Source organism: Cebus imitator, unplaced genomic scaffold, assembly GCF_001604975.1.
Source record: "Cebus imitator isolate Cc_AM_T3 unplaced genomic scaffold, Cebus_imitator-1.0 Scaffold45, whole genome shotgun sequence".
NCBI lineage: Eukaryota > Metazoa > Chordata > Mammalia > Primates > Cebidae > Cebus > Cebus imitator.
In genome coordinates this window covers 6043435-6061504 of record NW_016107360.1, presented here as the reverse complement: position 1 = coordinate 6061504, position 18070 = coordinate 6043435, and the positions used below count along the sequence as shown (strand labels likewise).

Here is an 18070-nt window from a genome sequence, read left to right as displayed (position 1 = left end):
GCAAAAATATGGACTAGCCGAAATGTCCATCAACCAATGAGTGGAAACGGAAAAATGTGGTATATGTATACCATGGAATACTACTTAATCATAAAAAGGAATGAAATAATGGCATTTGCAGCCCCTGGATGGAGGCAGAGACCATTATTCTAAGTGAAGTAACTCAAGAACAGAAAACCAAATATCACATGTTCTCACTTATAAGTGGGAGCTAAGCTATGAGGATGCAAAGTTCTAAGAATGATATAATGGCCTACCGGGACTTGCGGGAAAATATGGGAGGGGGGGTGAGGGATAAAAGACTACACACTGGGTACAGCATACACTCCTCAGGTGATGGGTGCACCATGATTTCAGAAATTACCACTAAAGAACTTATTCATGTAACCAAAAAACACCTGTTCCATCCAACTATTGAAATTTAAAAAGAATGTACAACTATTTTTTAATGTCTAATGTAATTTGAATAATAAATTACCTAGGATTCACATTTCAAAAGCTTTCTCAGTGGTATATAAAAACCAAGAAAACATAACAAATGATCCCTCACCTGCTTGGAGAGGAGCTCCTTGCAAAGTGTGTACAATGTAATGAACTTTCGGGCTAATGAGCGTGCATCCACAAAACCTTCAGCAACTAACATGATTTCACAGATTAGCTCAATGTCAGGGGCCACCATGGCACAGGGTCTAAAAAGTAAATATGAATTTTTTGTTTTAAAATGTGACAGGGTGATAAGTACAAATTACTGAAATCAAGTGATTAATTGATGCCAACATTTTAACCATTCCTAAGCAGGTCATAATTATGACTGTCAATCACAGCTAATAAGACCCTTCACTTCAACTAAAAAAATGTCCACTCATTACTGAACGCAAAAAATGAAAGTCTGGAATGGCAGCAGCACAGGCATAGGAGTTCAAAGAAAATCCATGAATACATTCTGTAGACTTCTGGTATAAGCTGTTATTGCAGAAAGAGGAATAGTGATGTTTTGAGCTAGGGGCCAGCCTTTTCCTGTGGTGTGCTGGTTAATGTTTCGACAACCAGCTGTCTAAAAAATAGCATTTGCTTATTTCCAATGAATAAATCCTTCTACCATGGCTGATTCCCAGCTACCAACACAATGTCACAAAGTGTTGAGCTGAGAAGCATACCACCATACAGACACAAAAGAGAAATAACCTCCAGAGCATAAATATCAGTAAATAATTATAAAGTGACCAGTTTGGAGTGTTTATCACCTTTGTTTTTAATACAATTTACTGAATCAAAAGTTGATAAAATTTAGTTTTCATTAAACTGAAGAATCAACTCAGAAAATTCATGAAAACTGAACCATCGGTTCTTGAGAGCTTGTACCAGCCGTCTCCAGCTCACCACTGCCTAGGGCCAACTTGGATAGACTTGTAAAGGGCACATTTAGAAAAACATAGCTTCAAATCCCCTTTCTTTTGGAGAGGGACTTCCAAAAAGTCCCTCTCCAAAGACAGTTGCTATTCTCAGCAACGTTTGAAAAAATTCCACCTAACTGAAGTTAAGTGCAAAGAACAGTATATAAATAAATAAGCTCATTATTTTATACTTCTTAAAGTATACATTCCAATAATACCTACCAACTGGTTTTATAAATATAATTATAGTCTATTTCATGAAAACCTGATTTTAATCCTGAACATCAAATCTTAAAGTATCTTTGGATTTAGGTTATTCAATGCCTCTTATATCTTAACTGACCTCATTTTTTTTTACACATTTATTACTCTTCATCATATGATGGAAGATGATGAGTAAATGGAGAGAGAAAAGGCTAGCATAGCTATATATTTTATATCTACATTAATATAGACAACTAATTTTTATTGAGCACTTCATAACATATAGGGTGCTAAAATCTTTTTATGCACTCTCTCACTTAACCACCACAACACTATGAGGTGCCCATTCCTCTTATCTTTATTTTACAGAGATGCAGACTGATGTTCCCTCAAGTTCAAGCACAGGCTGTAGGCCTCATGGTTGCTGAGTGGTGGAATCAGAACACTCCAAAGGTGCAAGAATACGGCTTCCATGCATGAATAATGCTTTCATCATCCATTAAACAAAAATTATTAAAAATTCACAAAACAATTTCAAATTTCAAGTCCCAAATGAAAGACAGTATGAGATAAGTTGGGTCACAAATAGAATACTGGAAAGGCACACAGTTTTCAAACAAAGCTATTCTGTAGTTATTACATTTATTTCTAGAATGGTTATTCTCTATCCAGATTTTTTCAAGAAAGACATTAAAAAATTACTAGGCTAGAGAAAGCTGTTATGAGGAAAGGAAAACATTCAATACAGGATGTTAGAATAATTAGTTAGAATAACTGGTTAACTATTAGGGTAAATAACTGTTTAAACACTCATTTCATATTACCAACCAAAATAAGTTCTCATCAGATGAATTACATTTAATAAGTACAGTAACACTATAAAAATTAGAAGAAAATACAAATAAAATTATGGTTAAATATCTAGATGAATGGGCAAGCAAACTCCAGCCTTAAAATAATGGAAAAAGATCACACTAAAAACTGTAGAGGTTCTCAGAATATATGTGAAGTGGAATATTATTATTTTGAAAGCACACTGAATAGGTAAACACACATATTGAGAGTCCTAAATAATATCCCAAAATAAAATTAATAATCCTCTAGCTTATCATCAAAGAAAAAGGAAGAGAGAAAAGATTTAAGTTACCCATTTATCAGGCATGGAACTCAAGTCATCACTACATACAATAAGAGAATATTGACCTCATAAATGTCTTCTTTTGAAAAGTGTCTGTTGATATCCTTTGCCCAGTTTTTGATGATTTTTTTTTTCTTGTAAGCTGAAGTTCCTTCTAGATTCTGGGTATTAGAACTTTGTCAGCTGGATAGATTACAAAAATTTTCTCCCATTCCGTAGGTTGCCTGTTTACTCTGATGATAGTTTCTTTTGCTGTGCAGAAGCTCTTTAATTTAATTGATCTCATTTGTCAATTTTGGCTTTTGTTGCCATTGCTTTAGTGTTTTAGTCATGAAGTCTTTGCCCTGAGTGATACTGCCTATGTCCTAAGTGGTATTCCTAGGTTTCCTTCCAGGGCTTTTATGGTTTTAGAGTCTATGTTGAAGTCTTTAATCTATCTTGAGTTAATTTTTGTTTTGTATAAGGTGTAAGGACGGGGTCCAGTTTCTGTTTTCTGCATATGGCTAGCCAGTTTTCTCAGTATCATTTATTAAATAGGGAATCCTTTCCCCATTGCTTGTGTTTGTCAGGTTTGTCAAACATCAGATGGTTGTAGATGTGCGGTGTTACTTCTGAGGCCTCTGTTCTGTTCCATTGGTTTATATCTCTGTTTTGCTACTAGTACCATGCTGTTTTGGTTACTGCAACCTTGTACTATAGTTTGAAGTCAGGTAGCATGAGGCCTCCAGCTTTGTTCTTTTTGCTTAGGATTGTCTTGGCTATATGGGCTCTTATTTGGTTCCAAGTAAAATTTAAAGCAGTTTTTTCTAATTCTGTGAAGAAAGTCAATAGTTGCTTCATGGTAAGAACATGGAATCTATAAATTACTTTGGGTGGTATGGCCATTTTCATAATATTGATTCTTCCTATCCATGAGCGTGTAATGTTTTTCTATTTGTTTGTGTCCCCTCTTATTTCCCTGAGCAGTAGTTTATAGTTCTCCTCTAGGGAGGAGATCCCACAAGTGCCGAGGCAGGGGCAAAAAGCCTCAGCCTATTTCCGTATAAAGAAGAAGAAAGTAACTAGAAATATAACCTTAGTAGTTATTAGTTATGGATATGTGATTTTAGTTATTCATAGGTGATCTTAATTCTTTTACTAATGCCTCTCAGGTCGTAAGTGTGAATCTGGGGTGACATTGTGAAATGAATGACACTAAGGCAAGATGCTCTAAGCTCTCTAAGGGGCTGCATAAGGACTGCTGGAGGGTGCTTTGGCTGTGCGGCAGTCTCAGCACTGGGAAAACGCCTGCAGTTTAGCCAGCTAGGAAAGGAGATGTCCAAGATGACTGAGACATCTCCTACCCCAGAGGAGTTAGGAGAAAACTCCACTTCTTGATGCTCTTGTGTAAGGCCTGACGGCTGTCAGGTAAACTGACAAATATCCAGGGGCTTAATTGTCTCTATGTGATGCTGCGCTGCAGCGGTCACATTCCATGTCCACTCTCATGTTCTGCTCTGCATTTGGTTCCTTTTTTCTTAGAAAAGATAATCAGTAATAGTAATATAAATCTTAATGTCTTAGTTCTTTAATGATAAATATGGAAAAAGTGCTGATGCATTATGCTCCTTACCTCACTTTGGGTGCCAGAAATTCCTGAGCCCCTACCTGAACGACTCATGATGTACTTCACCCTATCACTGCCATACCCCATCTACCCTGCCCCCAGTATCTGACCAACAAGAGCACGCCCTACCTACCCCACCCCCAGATTTGCAACTCAATAAAATTGAGAGCATCCCAGCATTCGGGGCTACTGCTAGTCTCTGAGATTTGGTTAGCAGTGGACCCCCCAGGCCCAAACTCTCTTTTCCCCAGGCAAGGGGAGGGAGAGCATTAGGACAAATATCTTCATGTCTTGTGTCTTATTTCTACAATTTCTCGTCTCCACACCAGCCAGGAGGGGCTCACAGAACCCTGTAGGGCTGGACCCTATATTCTCCTTGAAGAGGTCCTTCACATCCCATGTAAGTTGTATTCCTAGGAATTTTATTCTCTTTGTGGCAATTGTGAATGGGAGTTCAAACATATGAAAAAAAGCTCTTCATCACTGGTCATTAGAGAAATGCAAATCAAAATCACAATGAGTTACCATCTCAAACCAGTTAGAATGGTGATCATTAAAAAGTCAGGAAACAACAGATGCCGGTGAGGATGTGGAGAAATAGGAATGCTTTTACATGGTTGATGGGAGTGTAAATTAGATCAACCATTATGGAAGACAGTGTGGCGATTCCTCAAGGGTCTAGAACCAGAAATGCCATTTGACCCAGCAATCCCATTAATGGGCCTATACCCAAAGGATTATAAATCATTCTAATATAAAGACACACACACACACATATGTTTCTTGCAGCACTATTTACAATAGCAAAGACTTGGAACTAACCCAAATGCCCATCAGTGATGACTGGATCAAGAAAACATGGCACATAATGCACCACGGAATACTATGCAGCCACAAAAAAGAATGAGTTAATGTTGTTTACAGGGACATGGATGAAGCTGGAAACCATCACTTTCAGCAAACCAACACAGGAAAATAAAACCAAACACCACATGTTCTCACTCATAAGTGGGAACTGAACAATGAGGACACATGAACACAGGGAAACGTCACACACTGGGGCCTGCCAGTGGATGGAGGGCAAGGGAAGGGACAGCATTAGGACAAATACCTAATGCATACGGGGCTTTAAACCTAGATGACAGATTGATGGGTGCAGCAAACCACAATGGCACGTGTATACCTATGTAACAAACCTGCATGTTCTGCACATGTATCCCAGAACTTAAAGTATAATAAAAATTTAAAAAATAATAACAAGGGAATATTATGAATGACATGGTTTGGCTCTGTGTCCCCACCCAAATCTCATGTTGAATTGTAGTTCAAAGTTGGAGGAGGGATGTGGTGGAAGGTAACTGGATCATGGCAGATTTTTCCCATGCCATTTTCATGATGTTGAATTGGTTCTTATGAGATATGATGGTTTCAACGTGTGTGGCACTTCCCCACTTCATGCACATTCTCTCTCTACTACTCTGCCATGTAAAATGTGCTTGCTTTCCTCTTTGCCTTCTGCCATCAGTGTAAGTTTCCCGAGGCCTCCTAACAATGCTTCCTGTAGAGCCTCTGGAACTTCGAGTCAATTAAGCCTCTTTTCTTCATTAATTACCGAATCTCAGGTAGTTATTTACAGCAGTGTGAGAATGGACTAGCACAATGAACAAATGTGTGCCAATAGATTCAACTATCTAGATAACACCAATAAGTTCCTTAAAAGGTTTAAATTACCAAAATGAAATCAAGAAAAATTAAAAATCAGAAAAGCCTCATATCTATTAAAGAAACTGAATTTATTATTAGAGAAATTCCAGTAAAAATCTCTAGGTCCAGATGGCCTCACTGATTAATTCAATCAAATACTTCAGAAGTAAATAATAGCAATTCTACACAAACTCTTAAGAAGATAGAGAAGAAAACACTTGCCAACTTAGTTCATGAAATCAGCATTACTCTGATGCCAAAGCCAGACAAAAATTTTACAAGAAAGGACAGTATGGAACAATATCCCTCATGGTATAGATTTTTTAAAATTCCTTAACAAAACACTGTCATATTGAATCCAGCAGTACCTATTAATAAAATACCTACTGATCTAGTGAAGCTTATTTCTGGAATGCAACATTGAAAGACTGCTTAGCATTTGAAAATCAATCAATATAGTTCAGCATAGTAACAGAATAAAGAAGAAAACCCATACGAAAACTATAAAACCATAAAGTTTATAAAAGAAAACATGGTTAAAAAGTTTTGCAAGCTGGGGCTAAGCAAATTTTCTTGGATAGGATATTAACAACAAAACAAATTGTTCAACTGTATTTTATCACATTTAAAACTTCTATCTTTGATGAACACAAGAAAATGAAAAGGCAAGCCACAAACTGAGAGAAAAAACATTTGCAATGTATGTATTTAACAAACTGATGCAGAATACAGCATTTCACAAAAGATGGTATAGCAATAGAAAGTATGTAAAAGAGGCTCAACATCATTAGCCATCATGGAAATGCAAACTAAACCTATGATGATATACCACCACCTATTAAATTGGCTAAAATTTAAAAAGGCGGACAATATCAATTTTTGACAAGAATGTGAGCACCTAGAATTCTCATACATTGATGGTGAGGGTGTAAACTTGTAAAATCACTTTGGAATCCAGACTGGCAGATTCTTATAAGTAAAACATACATTCATCATGTAGACCAGCAATTCCAGCCATAAATATCTGCCCCAAAGACATAAAAATATATGTTTATATAAAGATTATACATGAATGTTCATAGCTGCTTTATTCATAATACCCCAAACTGGAAATAGCCCAAGTGTCCATCAACTAGTGAACGGTTCAACAAATTGCAGTAGGTGTATATAGTAGAATACTAATCAGTGAGAAAGAGGAACAAACTACTGATATGCTCAACAACTTGGATAAATCTCAAAACCACAATCTTCAAAGAAGCCAGACACAAATAAGTACATAGTGTTCGATTTCATCTACATGAACTCTAGGAATGACAAATGTAATCTATAATCACAGAAAGAATATCATTGGTATGGGAGGCTCACTTCAAAGAGGCAGAAGAGAACTTCTGGGGGTATGAAAATATTCTGTACCTTGATTGTGGTTGTGTTTTCCCCACTAGTCACTTGATTATATTAAATTACACCTGAATGTTTTTACTATTACCTAATAGGGTGATAGGCCTCAGAATGATATCTCTAAACCTGATGGCTCATTCTCTAAAAAAACATAAACCACAGTTTAACTCTGTAAGATTGTAATACACAGTTTTCTGGAAAACTGAACCAAAAAAAGTGGCATCTGAATGAAGTTGACTTAAATTGTAAGTGAATCATAACTGATATTAGATGTAGCAACACACGTTCTTTTATAGACTCCTGCTAAGCGTATACATTGGTAGAGTACTTTTGAAAAGTAGTCATCAATAGGGATTTTAATCATTCTCTTAAGTAATTCTACATTTAGAAATCTATTCTGAAATAAGAATAATTTTTAATGTGAATAGATGTTTGTAGCCTGCTACTTCATTAAAATAAAAAACAAAAATGAAAACACAAACTCTACCTAACACAAAACAGGGAATGGTTAAGAAAATTATGAACGAGACATAAGAGGGACTATTTTAGAGCTATGTAAAATGGTATTTTTCAAGATTCTTAAATAATATGATAAAATATGTATGTCAAAATATTAAATGAAGAGAACTAAAGAAAAATCATGCCCACTGTAATATCTTAACCCCACAACATGTAAATTATATAAGAGGCTAGAAAACACTTAACCATCATATCTGAATGGTGATGTAATATTTTGTTTATTCTTTTCTGTATTTTCCAAATAGTTCATAATTTATGAAAATTACGTTTATGATAAAAAATATGCATTACAAAATAGCTAACAGTAAATATTCAAATACACCATGTAACTTCTCAATACTGATTTTGAGTCCTGGTTTCATAATTCAAAAGGGTGAATTTATCATAGTGAAAGTTTTGTGTATAAAAGGAGCCCAAAGAAATCGTGAAGGATTTTCCTTAGGAAATTTCAAATAAAAGCAAATCACTTCAACAGTGCAAACCAACAACATTAGGTGGCATGAGTGTACCAGATGCTAAGCCACAAAGCATAACACTTGCCTGAAAAGAGCTTTGAGATTTTCCGGTAATTCAGTTCGACCAGCATAACCCGGGTTCATAGTAATAAATATTCCGACTGATGGCTTCAGTGCAATAGCTTCCCCAAGAAATACAAATCTACCATAAAAAGAATGTTGATGAAATTAAATGTGTTCATTGAATATGAATGCACATTGACAAATGCAAACCACTGCAAAATGCAAATTATTATTAGGAAGCTGTTTATTCTGTGTAATTTTCTTTAAAATTCATAAGCATACATATTTTGAATATATTTTGAAGCATATTTATTAAAAACCCCCTCTAGAGCAATTATAAAAATAGAAAATATTCTTTTCTATTTTAGCATAGCCTTAGTGTCCTAGAGTATAAAAATAAGGACTTGACTATTTTAACATTTAATGGAAGGTGATGGCATTTTTACCTTCAACATGGGCTGCAGTTCCTTCAATGGGGTGTTGCATAGAAAGAGAATGCCCATACTAAGAGGAGAAAGAAATGCCCTGTTCAGTTTTAAATTTTGTCTATTTCTTCAACTTCTCTCTTTCTCTTTCCCTCCATACCTTCCATTGGCTCAACAAAAATCTATTAAATATCACTGAGATGTAGAATAGCTCTGGAGCCAGACTCTGAGTATTCAGACACCAGCCATATCACTTTAGGCAAGTTAATTATCCTCCCTATGTTCCAATTCCCTCATCTAGTAAAAATAATAATAATATTACCCACCTTACTGGATTATGCAAGGATTTAAAAGGGATTATAAATATAAATGGGTAAAAGTACAATGCCTAGAACATGGTGAATACTCAAGAGATGTTAGCTATGACTATTGCTATTACTGTCACTTGAAGGCACTGGAGAGACAGTGAAAGATTTTCAGAAAGATTTGCAAGGACCCAAGGGGGTTGTTGCTGGCCAGGGAAATGAATGGTAATGTGCTATGGGAGTCATATTGAGAGACAGGTAGAAGGAAACTTTCAAATGAGGGTAAATGAGACAAAATATAAGGCTGATCTCTTGATAAGATGGGAGAGCTGAAGCAGTTAAGGAGCTGGGTTGGCATCATGGAAAGAAACCACAGTGTCTAGGAGTAAGAGTGTCTTATATACTAGGTAATTAAGAGCAGGTGGATTTTGTATAGTCAAGGAAAAAATAAAGAAAACTTAATTTCCCAGAATGTCAGGATAGGGAAGGCAGACAGGCTGACAGGGCTGCTCACATGCAGAGAGGTGGCTCTTGCCACAGGATAACTGCCTTCTTTCCCATTGTATACAGCAGAGACAGCCACAGTCAAAGGTGTGGACCTCCAGGGGGTAGAGCTGGCAAGGCACTAGAAGGCTGTGTAATTGAGGCATGGTTCTATCTCCTAAATCTTCATGTGTAAAGAGAATTTAATAAGCTCATGAAAACAAGAAGGAGCAGAGCTGTCTGCATCTGGGCTAAAAAAAGATGGAGAGAGAAGACCCACAGACATTCAGACAAGAGGAGACTACCAAGGAGCATTCTTGGCAATTTTCAGAAATCAGTACATGAATCAGTTACATAAATCTCCATAAGAAAGGATGGCCTCAAATGGCATATGGGTTACAGCAAATTAAAAGATTTTGACTAAAAGTTACATAAAATATGGCTTGGGATCTAAGAAGAAAGAACTGAGCTACTCTATCATTGCCTTAGAGACGGAGCAGGTCAGGAAACAGACCTATCTGAACATATAAAACTGGGATCCAAGGCCCATGTGGTAGAAGGACTGAATGAGAGGTTTTCTAGAAAGCAGAAATATCCAGATGTATCTACTAATAGCCTGGAAACTTCTACAACATGGTCACAGTCCAAGAGGCTAGATAATCCTTAGCAGATTGAAAATGTTCCTATGGACAAGACAACCAGCTGAGCAAAATATTCTAAAACCTGGGGGGCACAGGTAGGCCAGATAAGACTGCCCTGTTGATAAAAATGCTAAAAAGAGGACTAGAATTGTGTTGCATATTATACTTACTTCTCAAATTAAGCCATCAAACCTAAGTGCCAGTTGTGTTTTGCTTTTTGAAGTGTGGCATCATGTTGAGAAGTGTTTAGATGTCAAATATAACTTCAAAGACCTTGGCCCAAGTTACTGGAAGAACATAAAGGTATAACCTGTTGGGATGAGACAACTAGCAAAGGAAGAGTTGGTGGAGGACTAAGATTTTGATTGTGGATATATTACATATAAGAAGTCTGGGAGACCTCCAGTAAAGTTTTGCGATGCCCCAGGCAGGTGTTTAGGTCAGTCTAGAGACAAGGGGAAAGGAGGCCTGCGCATCTGGCAGTCAGCAGCATAGAGAGAGTTTTTAAAATCCCTGGGACTAGTTGTAATCAACAAGGGGAGAAAATAAGTCCAAAGACCAGGGCCTGTGGTGTCTAACATGAATTGGCCAGGAAATAACAACAATAAAACATAATAGCAAACACTGGTATAGTGCTTACTATGTGGCAGGCATTTGTCCAGGTACTTGGCAATTAATCATCACAGTAATCTATAAGGCAGGTACTCTTCTTTCCCCCATTTTATAGATGGGAAGAAACCAGCAATGAAGCAGCTGTGAGGGGAGAGAGATGTAGGAGAGGTGGTGTCCTGCAACCCACATGAAGACAGCATATCACGCAGTAGATAATGACCAACTGCATCAGATGCTGCCAGAGGTCAAGAAAGACGGGGACTGAAAACTGATCAATGGAATGAGCATCTTCGAAGTCTTTTGGGTTTTTTGGAGAAAGGGTCTTGCTCTGTCTCCTGGGCCGGAGCATGGTGGCACGAACACAGCTCACTACAGCCTTGACCTCCTGGCCTCAAGCAATCCTCATGCCTCAGCCTCCCAAATAACTGGGACTAAACATGCTGCCATGCCAGGCTAATGTTTTAAATTTATTTATTTTGCAGACACTGGGTCTCGCTATGTTGCCCAGGCTGGTATTGAACTTCTGCGCTCAAACAATCCTCCCACCTCAAACTCTCAATGTGCTGGGATTACAAGCATGAGCCACTGTGGCTGGCCGATCCCAGAAGGTGTTTTTTAAGTGATTAAAGTAACGTAATATACATGTGTTGTATTCATCACTTAGAAACCACTAATAAAAATGGGAGACTATTCAATTCCCCCAAATTAACTAGACTCTTCCCTTTATCTATCTCATGAGACAGGCAGAGGTAGCAACAGGCAGTGAAGGGGAGGTTAGCTGCATTATTTCATGTTTTTCTATTTATAACAAGAGAAAACCCACATGCCACTCACCTCTTTTTCCTGTTTCTGATGGCATCATGAATAATTTTCACTTGTACTGCCACCACTGACAGAACTTCCACAGAGATTCGGTTGAACTCATCAAAGCAGCCCCAAGCTCCTGTCTGCACCAATCCCTTATAGATATTTCCTATGGACTAAATAATAAAGTGAGGCACTCGGAATTTAACAGAAGCTATTATAATGAATAATTCCCAACCAGGAATAATGCTAGAGAGTACACAGTTTTACACATGACTTTATGACTGACTTACTTTGTAGTCCATTTGCTCTGAACAGTTGAATACATAAACCATCATGCCAAGGGCACGACCTAGGTCCTTAGTGGTCTCTGTTTTTCCAGTACCAGCTGGGCCAGCAGGAGCCCCACTCATGGTTAGATGAAGTGATTGAGTTAAAGTAATGTAACACCTTTAAGCAATAGAAAACAAAAATATCACGGTCTACTATGAGATTTCTATACAACATCAGAGGCAATATATTTTTTTAAAGTTTAAGAAGCTCTAGAATGTGATAGTAGCACAAAATAACAAAATACTGATATACTTCTGATTTGTTCATGGCAATAATGAATCAGAATATTTTGTATCACATTTATTTTTAGGCTAGCTGTCTAAAAATACTAGAAAAGAATGTATTTGTTTATTGATCTTATTTCCTCATTATTGAATTGTGTATTTGAATATAACACTTGATTTGTGATGCTATTAGATTTCAGGTATTTCCAGGTAAAGATACTATTAATATGGCAGACAATATCTCAAACTATTGTTTATAAAGGAAAAGTAGTTTAATGCAGTTAAACTGCTTTAAAAGTACTTTAAAGCAGTTTAATGTAGCAAATGTTTAATTCATTCATCATTCAAGAATGATGAATGAATTAAACATTTGCAGCATTAAACTGCTACTTAATATATATATATATAATTTATATACATAGTGTACAAATAATATATATCTATTTCAATATATAAAGCAAATATAAAAAGATAATTTATTATATTTAAATGTATTTTAGAAACTTCTTTTGAATGTGTGGCTACATGCACTTAGATTACCATAACATTATTTTACATGAAAGACTGAGAGGTTCTTAGAAAATCATGAAACAAGAATAAGTAATAAAAGAAGACAAGACCAGCAAGGACCTCAAATGGCTGTATTCTTTATTTGGGGTTTCCTCAGGTTCATAAGTTGTGTTTGTCTTAGTCAGACGGCAGATCTAGTGAAATGATACACACATGAAGGTCAGGAGACCAAAGACTAATGTCTCCTTTGCCAATCATCAGATGCTCATCTTAAATAAGTCTTTTGACATCAACGTACCTCAGTTTTCTCCTCCCTTAAATGAGGTTAATGCTAGGATTATATTCAGAAGGCCAACGGTAAATGCCTTAAAAAATTAAAAGTACTATGCAAATACAAGCAATTAATTATGAAAACAGTATTTCTGTGTTTTATATCCATTGCATGTTTAAGCATATCTTACAATGAAAGAGTGAAAAGGCTCCCAGACTAGGAATCAGAGCATTTCTTATAGTGGCGATTTTCACCTTGTAATTTTCTCTGGTGGTTCCAAGTTTTGGGTAGGCATATGGCCTCCAATGTTTACAGACTGCATTTCCCACCTGCTTTCCAGTCAGGAGTTGCCAAGTGACCAAACCAATGGTATATGTGCAAAATGATGAGTGCCATTCCTGGGACACTTCCTTGCAGATATTTGACCTAGACTCTCTTTTCATCCTTTCTACTGGCTAAAACACATGTGGAAACCATGTTTGGCATGTGGCCCACCTGCCAGCCTGTACTGCTGACCCTGTACTCTCCTCTGGACTGTGAGACACCCACTTCTGTGTTATTTAAGCCATTGTGTTATGGAATTTCTAACAGCAGCTTTACCTTTACCCTCCTAACCAACACATCTGAGTTCCCGCACAAGTTGATCAGGTACGAGCTAGCTGATTTAAGTCTTTGAACCTGTTTACATATGGAAGAAGGAGACACTATCTCCCTTGCCTACCTCACAAAGGGATGGTCAGCATCAAATGAATAAAATGTTAGAATTTGAAAGGCATCATTTTGTTAATGGAAACAGTTAGTAAATAATTCAAAGAATGAAATGGAAATGGAAACACTTTATCCAACACAATTCACACTATAAAAATGAACATTCATCTTCCCAAAAAAACCCACATAGTGACTCTTCTAATTTAGAAGTTAATAAACTATTCCCCCTCACATAATGATAAACTTTAAAATGGCTCTTCCCTTTTTCTCCTATACCCTGGGCCTTCCTTTCTTCTCTATCGACAATGGCATGCACACAGTAGACTCCTCACATCTGCAGCTTAGACTATTCTCAAGTGACTTCTTCAAGTGACAAACTGTAATCCCTCTCATTGAAAGTAGTGCATAAATTAATGAAGACAGTGAATGCTGACGTTTGGTGAGAGACAAGTTAGAACTGAATTAGACATCATTATAAAAACGATACAATACACAAGTGTTGCAATTATGAGCAGATTAATATGTATAAGAACAATCACAAATGTAGCGTGACAATCCTACCAGCCTCTCAGGACTACCATAGCAAACCAGTTTTATAGACTTACATTTGAAACTGTCTACATTTTGGTGAAAGTGGATAATTGGGCATACTGCTATGACTTTGAGGTGTGATTTCTGTTTCATGAATGTCAAAGATTAAATGTGCTATCTCCCATTAAACAGATCAGCAGAGATTGGAATACTAACAAAGAAATTCATGTCAATGTTACATAGTCTTACCACCACAATACTCTGACTATGTATATATTTACTTGGGAGTCATGTGGAAACGAACTATTGATAACAGTAACCTCTTGCCCTGTTGAAATACTTGAACCACACTGGCTTTCCTTCCATCCCTGGCACTTGCTAAGTGTCTTCCCACCTTGGAAACTTTGTGCTCGCTGTTGCCTGTAACTTTCTGCCCCAGGATCTGTGTCTAACTGGTTCTTCATTGTTTTGGTCCCACCTCAAGCTCTCTATAATCTGTAATAGACACTCCCTTTAAGACAATTTTAAATACATTGGCCTTTTTAATTTTTTCATAGCATATATTACAGCGTAAACAATAGTGTTCATTAATTTATTTCTTGTTTCTCTGTATCCCTACTACAAAGTAATCTCTGTGACAGCAGGAACCCTGTCTGTTCAACACTGGAATAGTACTTAAGAATGGACTTTAGAAGTATTTGTTGAATCATTTAATGAATGCTATGTTCTACTCCTTCCTTACCTTTCACTGTATACAATTCCTCAAATATGAATTTGAACACAGGCAATTCCTAGTTATTTTTACACTTTGAATATAAGAATCCCGGGAGGGTGGAAGGAGGTGGTGATAGATCTTGACCAGAATGTCAGTTGTAGATAACTGGGCAGAATAAAAAATGCCTCCTTGAGTCCTATTAATCCACTCATGATTTCATCATTTGTGCATTGTATAGCTTCTGTAATTCTGTTTCTCTAATTTAATTCTCCTTACCTTTTCCTAATTAAAGTCAACATTCCCTATCTTACCTTATTAGTTAATTTACATACCACTTTCACGTAGTTCACTGTTTGTTTATCGTTTTTCCTCATTTATTCCTTTTCATTCTCACACATCTCTGCTCATGCTAGGGGACTATTTTGGATTGGTTTTTCCCATCTGGATGGAAACTTAGAATTGTTACCTGTCAGTCAGAGGAGTGATCACTAGTCGAGGACTGTTTCCTAAGTATTCATAGAAGTACTGGAACTGGGCATCACAAATATTAACAAAGCAGTGCTTCTGGGTATCCTCCCACTGGTGACGAAGCTGAGACAGCCATGCAAAAGCTTGGGGAATGACAACCTAAAAGCATTGCATAATCATCATATACAGGACACTGGTAGTTTTGGAGCAAAAATTTGTTAATCTAATTAACTCTACTGGTTCCCATTTTATTCATAAAATTCTCACAAATAGAAAATCTCTTACTATTGCAAATTGTAACTGCACACACATGGTTAAATAGGAAGAAATATGCATGTAATAAATTCTCATTTTAAACTGGCTTTTATTTAAAACAACATGAATTTCGTCAAGCAATGCTTTTTTCTCCCCTTTTATGAATTACCCCAGGGGATTAGATAAATTTTGTAACTTTATACTCATATCACTGAAGTCAGATGGAAAAACACACCATATGTATTAAAATGACATATAATCCATAATTTCTGCACCTCAGAGGCATAAATAAACTACACTTTCAACCAAGTTCATTCTAAAACCAATCTGCTTTTAGTGCAGAGATTTTCTGCTTCATTTTTAATCACATCAAATAACAGTATTTTTCATTGCTATTCTTTCCCATCTACTAAATCCTAACCATTCATCTTCCTGTTAAAAATCCCTGCCTTTTTCAAGGTATACATGACCCTTGGATTTCTTGAGAATCGGTGGAACTTACCAAAATTACTGTATACTAACTTGTCTGACAACTACATAGGTTTTGGCACTGCATATTCAATTATATTAGATGGGTGGGAATTAGAAAAGTATCTCTTTTAGTACGAAATAAAGGACATATTTTAAATCAGAATTTTTCCTACTGCAAATCATCAGACTGATAAAACAGAATAAAACATGTAGAAAGATAAAAGGCCCTATTAAAGGAATAGTTAGTTATCAACAGTTCATTATCAAAATGAGAACACATGGTAAGTGATGTTTTGCAAGGAAAAGTTCTGGGCTAGCAATTAAAGAATATTGCTTACTAGTGGTCCTGAAGCTGGATCAAGGAATATTAATTTGTAAGCCATAATCATGTTTATGGCTTACATGAAGCAGCATTTTCTTGCACTTTATAAAAAGAATTAAAATTCACTTTGTTTTTAATAAACTGAGAGAAAAAAAAGAAAAACCACAGAAACATTTCACAATACATCCAGGCATTCGAACTGTGAAAGGTACTGCCTTGTTTTAGTACTACCAAACAAGTGCAGTCCAGTAGACAAGCACGCTCCTGACTTCTGTAAATCGGAATGTATTTTGGAAAGAAGGATGAGAAAATTCTCCTTTCACATTAAACATTGCCAGCACTTAAAGATACACAGACTTTTTAAAGGTATATAAAACAAAAGTTAATATACTACAAGATTTAGAAAATAACTTCTTCCAAGAAAATAAATTAGCTGTTCAAGGCATAGACAAAGGATTACCCAAGTGACAACTTAGAATTATGACCAACATCTCTCTCTTCAAGGAGAAATGTACCAAAGGCACACAGACATGATTTAAATTACATACACAAAATCTTACTGCTATTGGCTGTGTAAGTCACAGAGGTGAGGCCCACAGGCCAATGACCCAAGATGGTCATGCACAGAGAGATGAACACAATGATTTCTCACGGTTCTTTCATTACAGTAAAAATTTTTGATGGTCTGATGTTCCTAACTTGGCAAACCTTTTGGGATATCACTTTGAATAACTCTCATCAGGATAATATTGGCTAATCAAAATCAAATGCACCCAAGATAACCACAACTTTTGAGGACTAATTAAAACATACAAACTTTCAAAAAACAGTGACTTTCTTGGAACTACTCTGGCAATAAACACCACTTTAAGGCAACAATAATGAATACATAAAATTTCTACAAACGACTTGCCTTCTGAGAAATAAGTTTGGCCACCACGTCTCTGGCATGGACATCTATGGTACAAATTGTCATGATCTTCTGTCTGTCTCCTGGTGGAAGTTCTCCCAGCAAAAGTGTAATTAGTGTATTTAGCTGAGAAATCTAGAAGGAATTGTTTTTTAAAAAGGAGGGAAGGGTTACAAATACAGAATTTAAGAGCCTAAAATTCTTCATAAAGAGTCATTTAGTTTACAAAAACACTTTCTTTCTTTGAGACAGAGTCTTACTCTGTCACCCAGGCTAGAGCGCACTGGCAAGATTTTGGCTCACTGTAACCACTGCCTCCCGGGTCCAAGCAATTCTCCTGTCTCAGCCTCCCGAGTAGCTGAGATTACAGGCGCCCACCACCATGACCAACTAATTCTTTTATTTTTAGTAGGGACAGGATTTCACCATTTTGGCCAGACTGGTCTTGAACTCCTGATCTCAAGTGATCTGCTTACCTTGGCCTCCCAAAGTGCTGGGATAATAGGCATGAGCCACCGCACCTGGCCACAAAACAATTTCAAATGTGTTACCACAGCTGGCTCTCAAAGAACCTTGGTGTAGAAATGACAATATTGGGCCG

General features: G+C 36.7%; 1 protein-coding gene across 1 annotated transcript in view; it reads right to left on the bottom strand.

Moving 5' to 3' along the window:
- DNAH11 (dynein axonemal heavy chain 11) overlaps positions 1–18070 on the bottom strand; it is a 403839-nt gene that overhangs the window by 205369 nt on the left and 180400 nt on the right. Inside the window, exons 31-36 of the mRNA XM_017526963.2 lie at positions 17473–17604; positions 15510–15670; positions 12045–12201; positions 11782–11927; positions 8504–8620; positions 551–689 (exon numbers count right to left, since the gene is read on the bottom strand). Coding sequence (XP_017382452.1) covers positions 551–689; positions 8504–8620; positions 11782–11927; positions 12045–12201; positions 15510–15670; positions 17473–17604 — 852 coding nt within the window. The remainder of the gene's footprint in view (positions 1–550; positions 690–8503; positions 8621–11781; positions 11928–12044; positions 12202–15509; positions 15671–17472; positions 17605–18070) is intronic.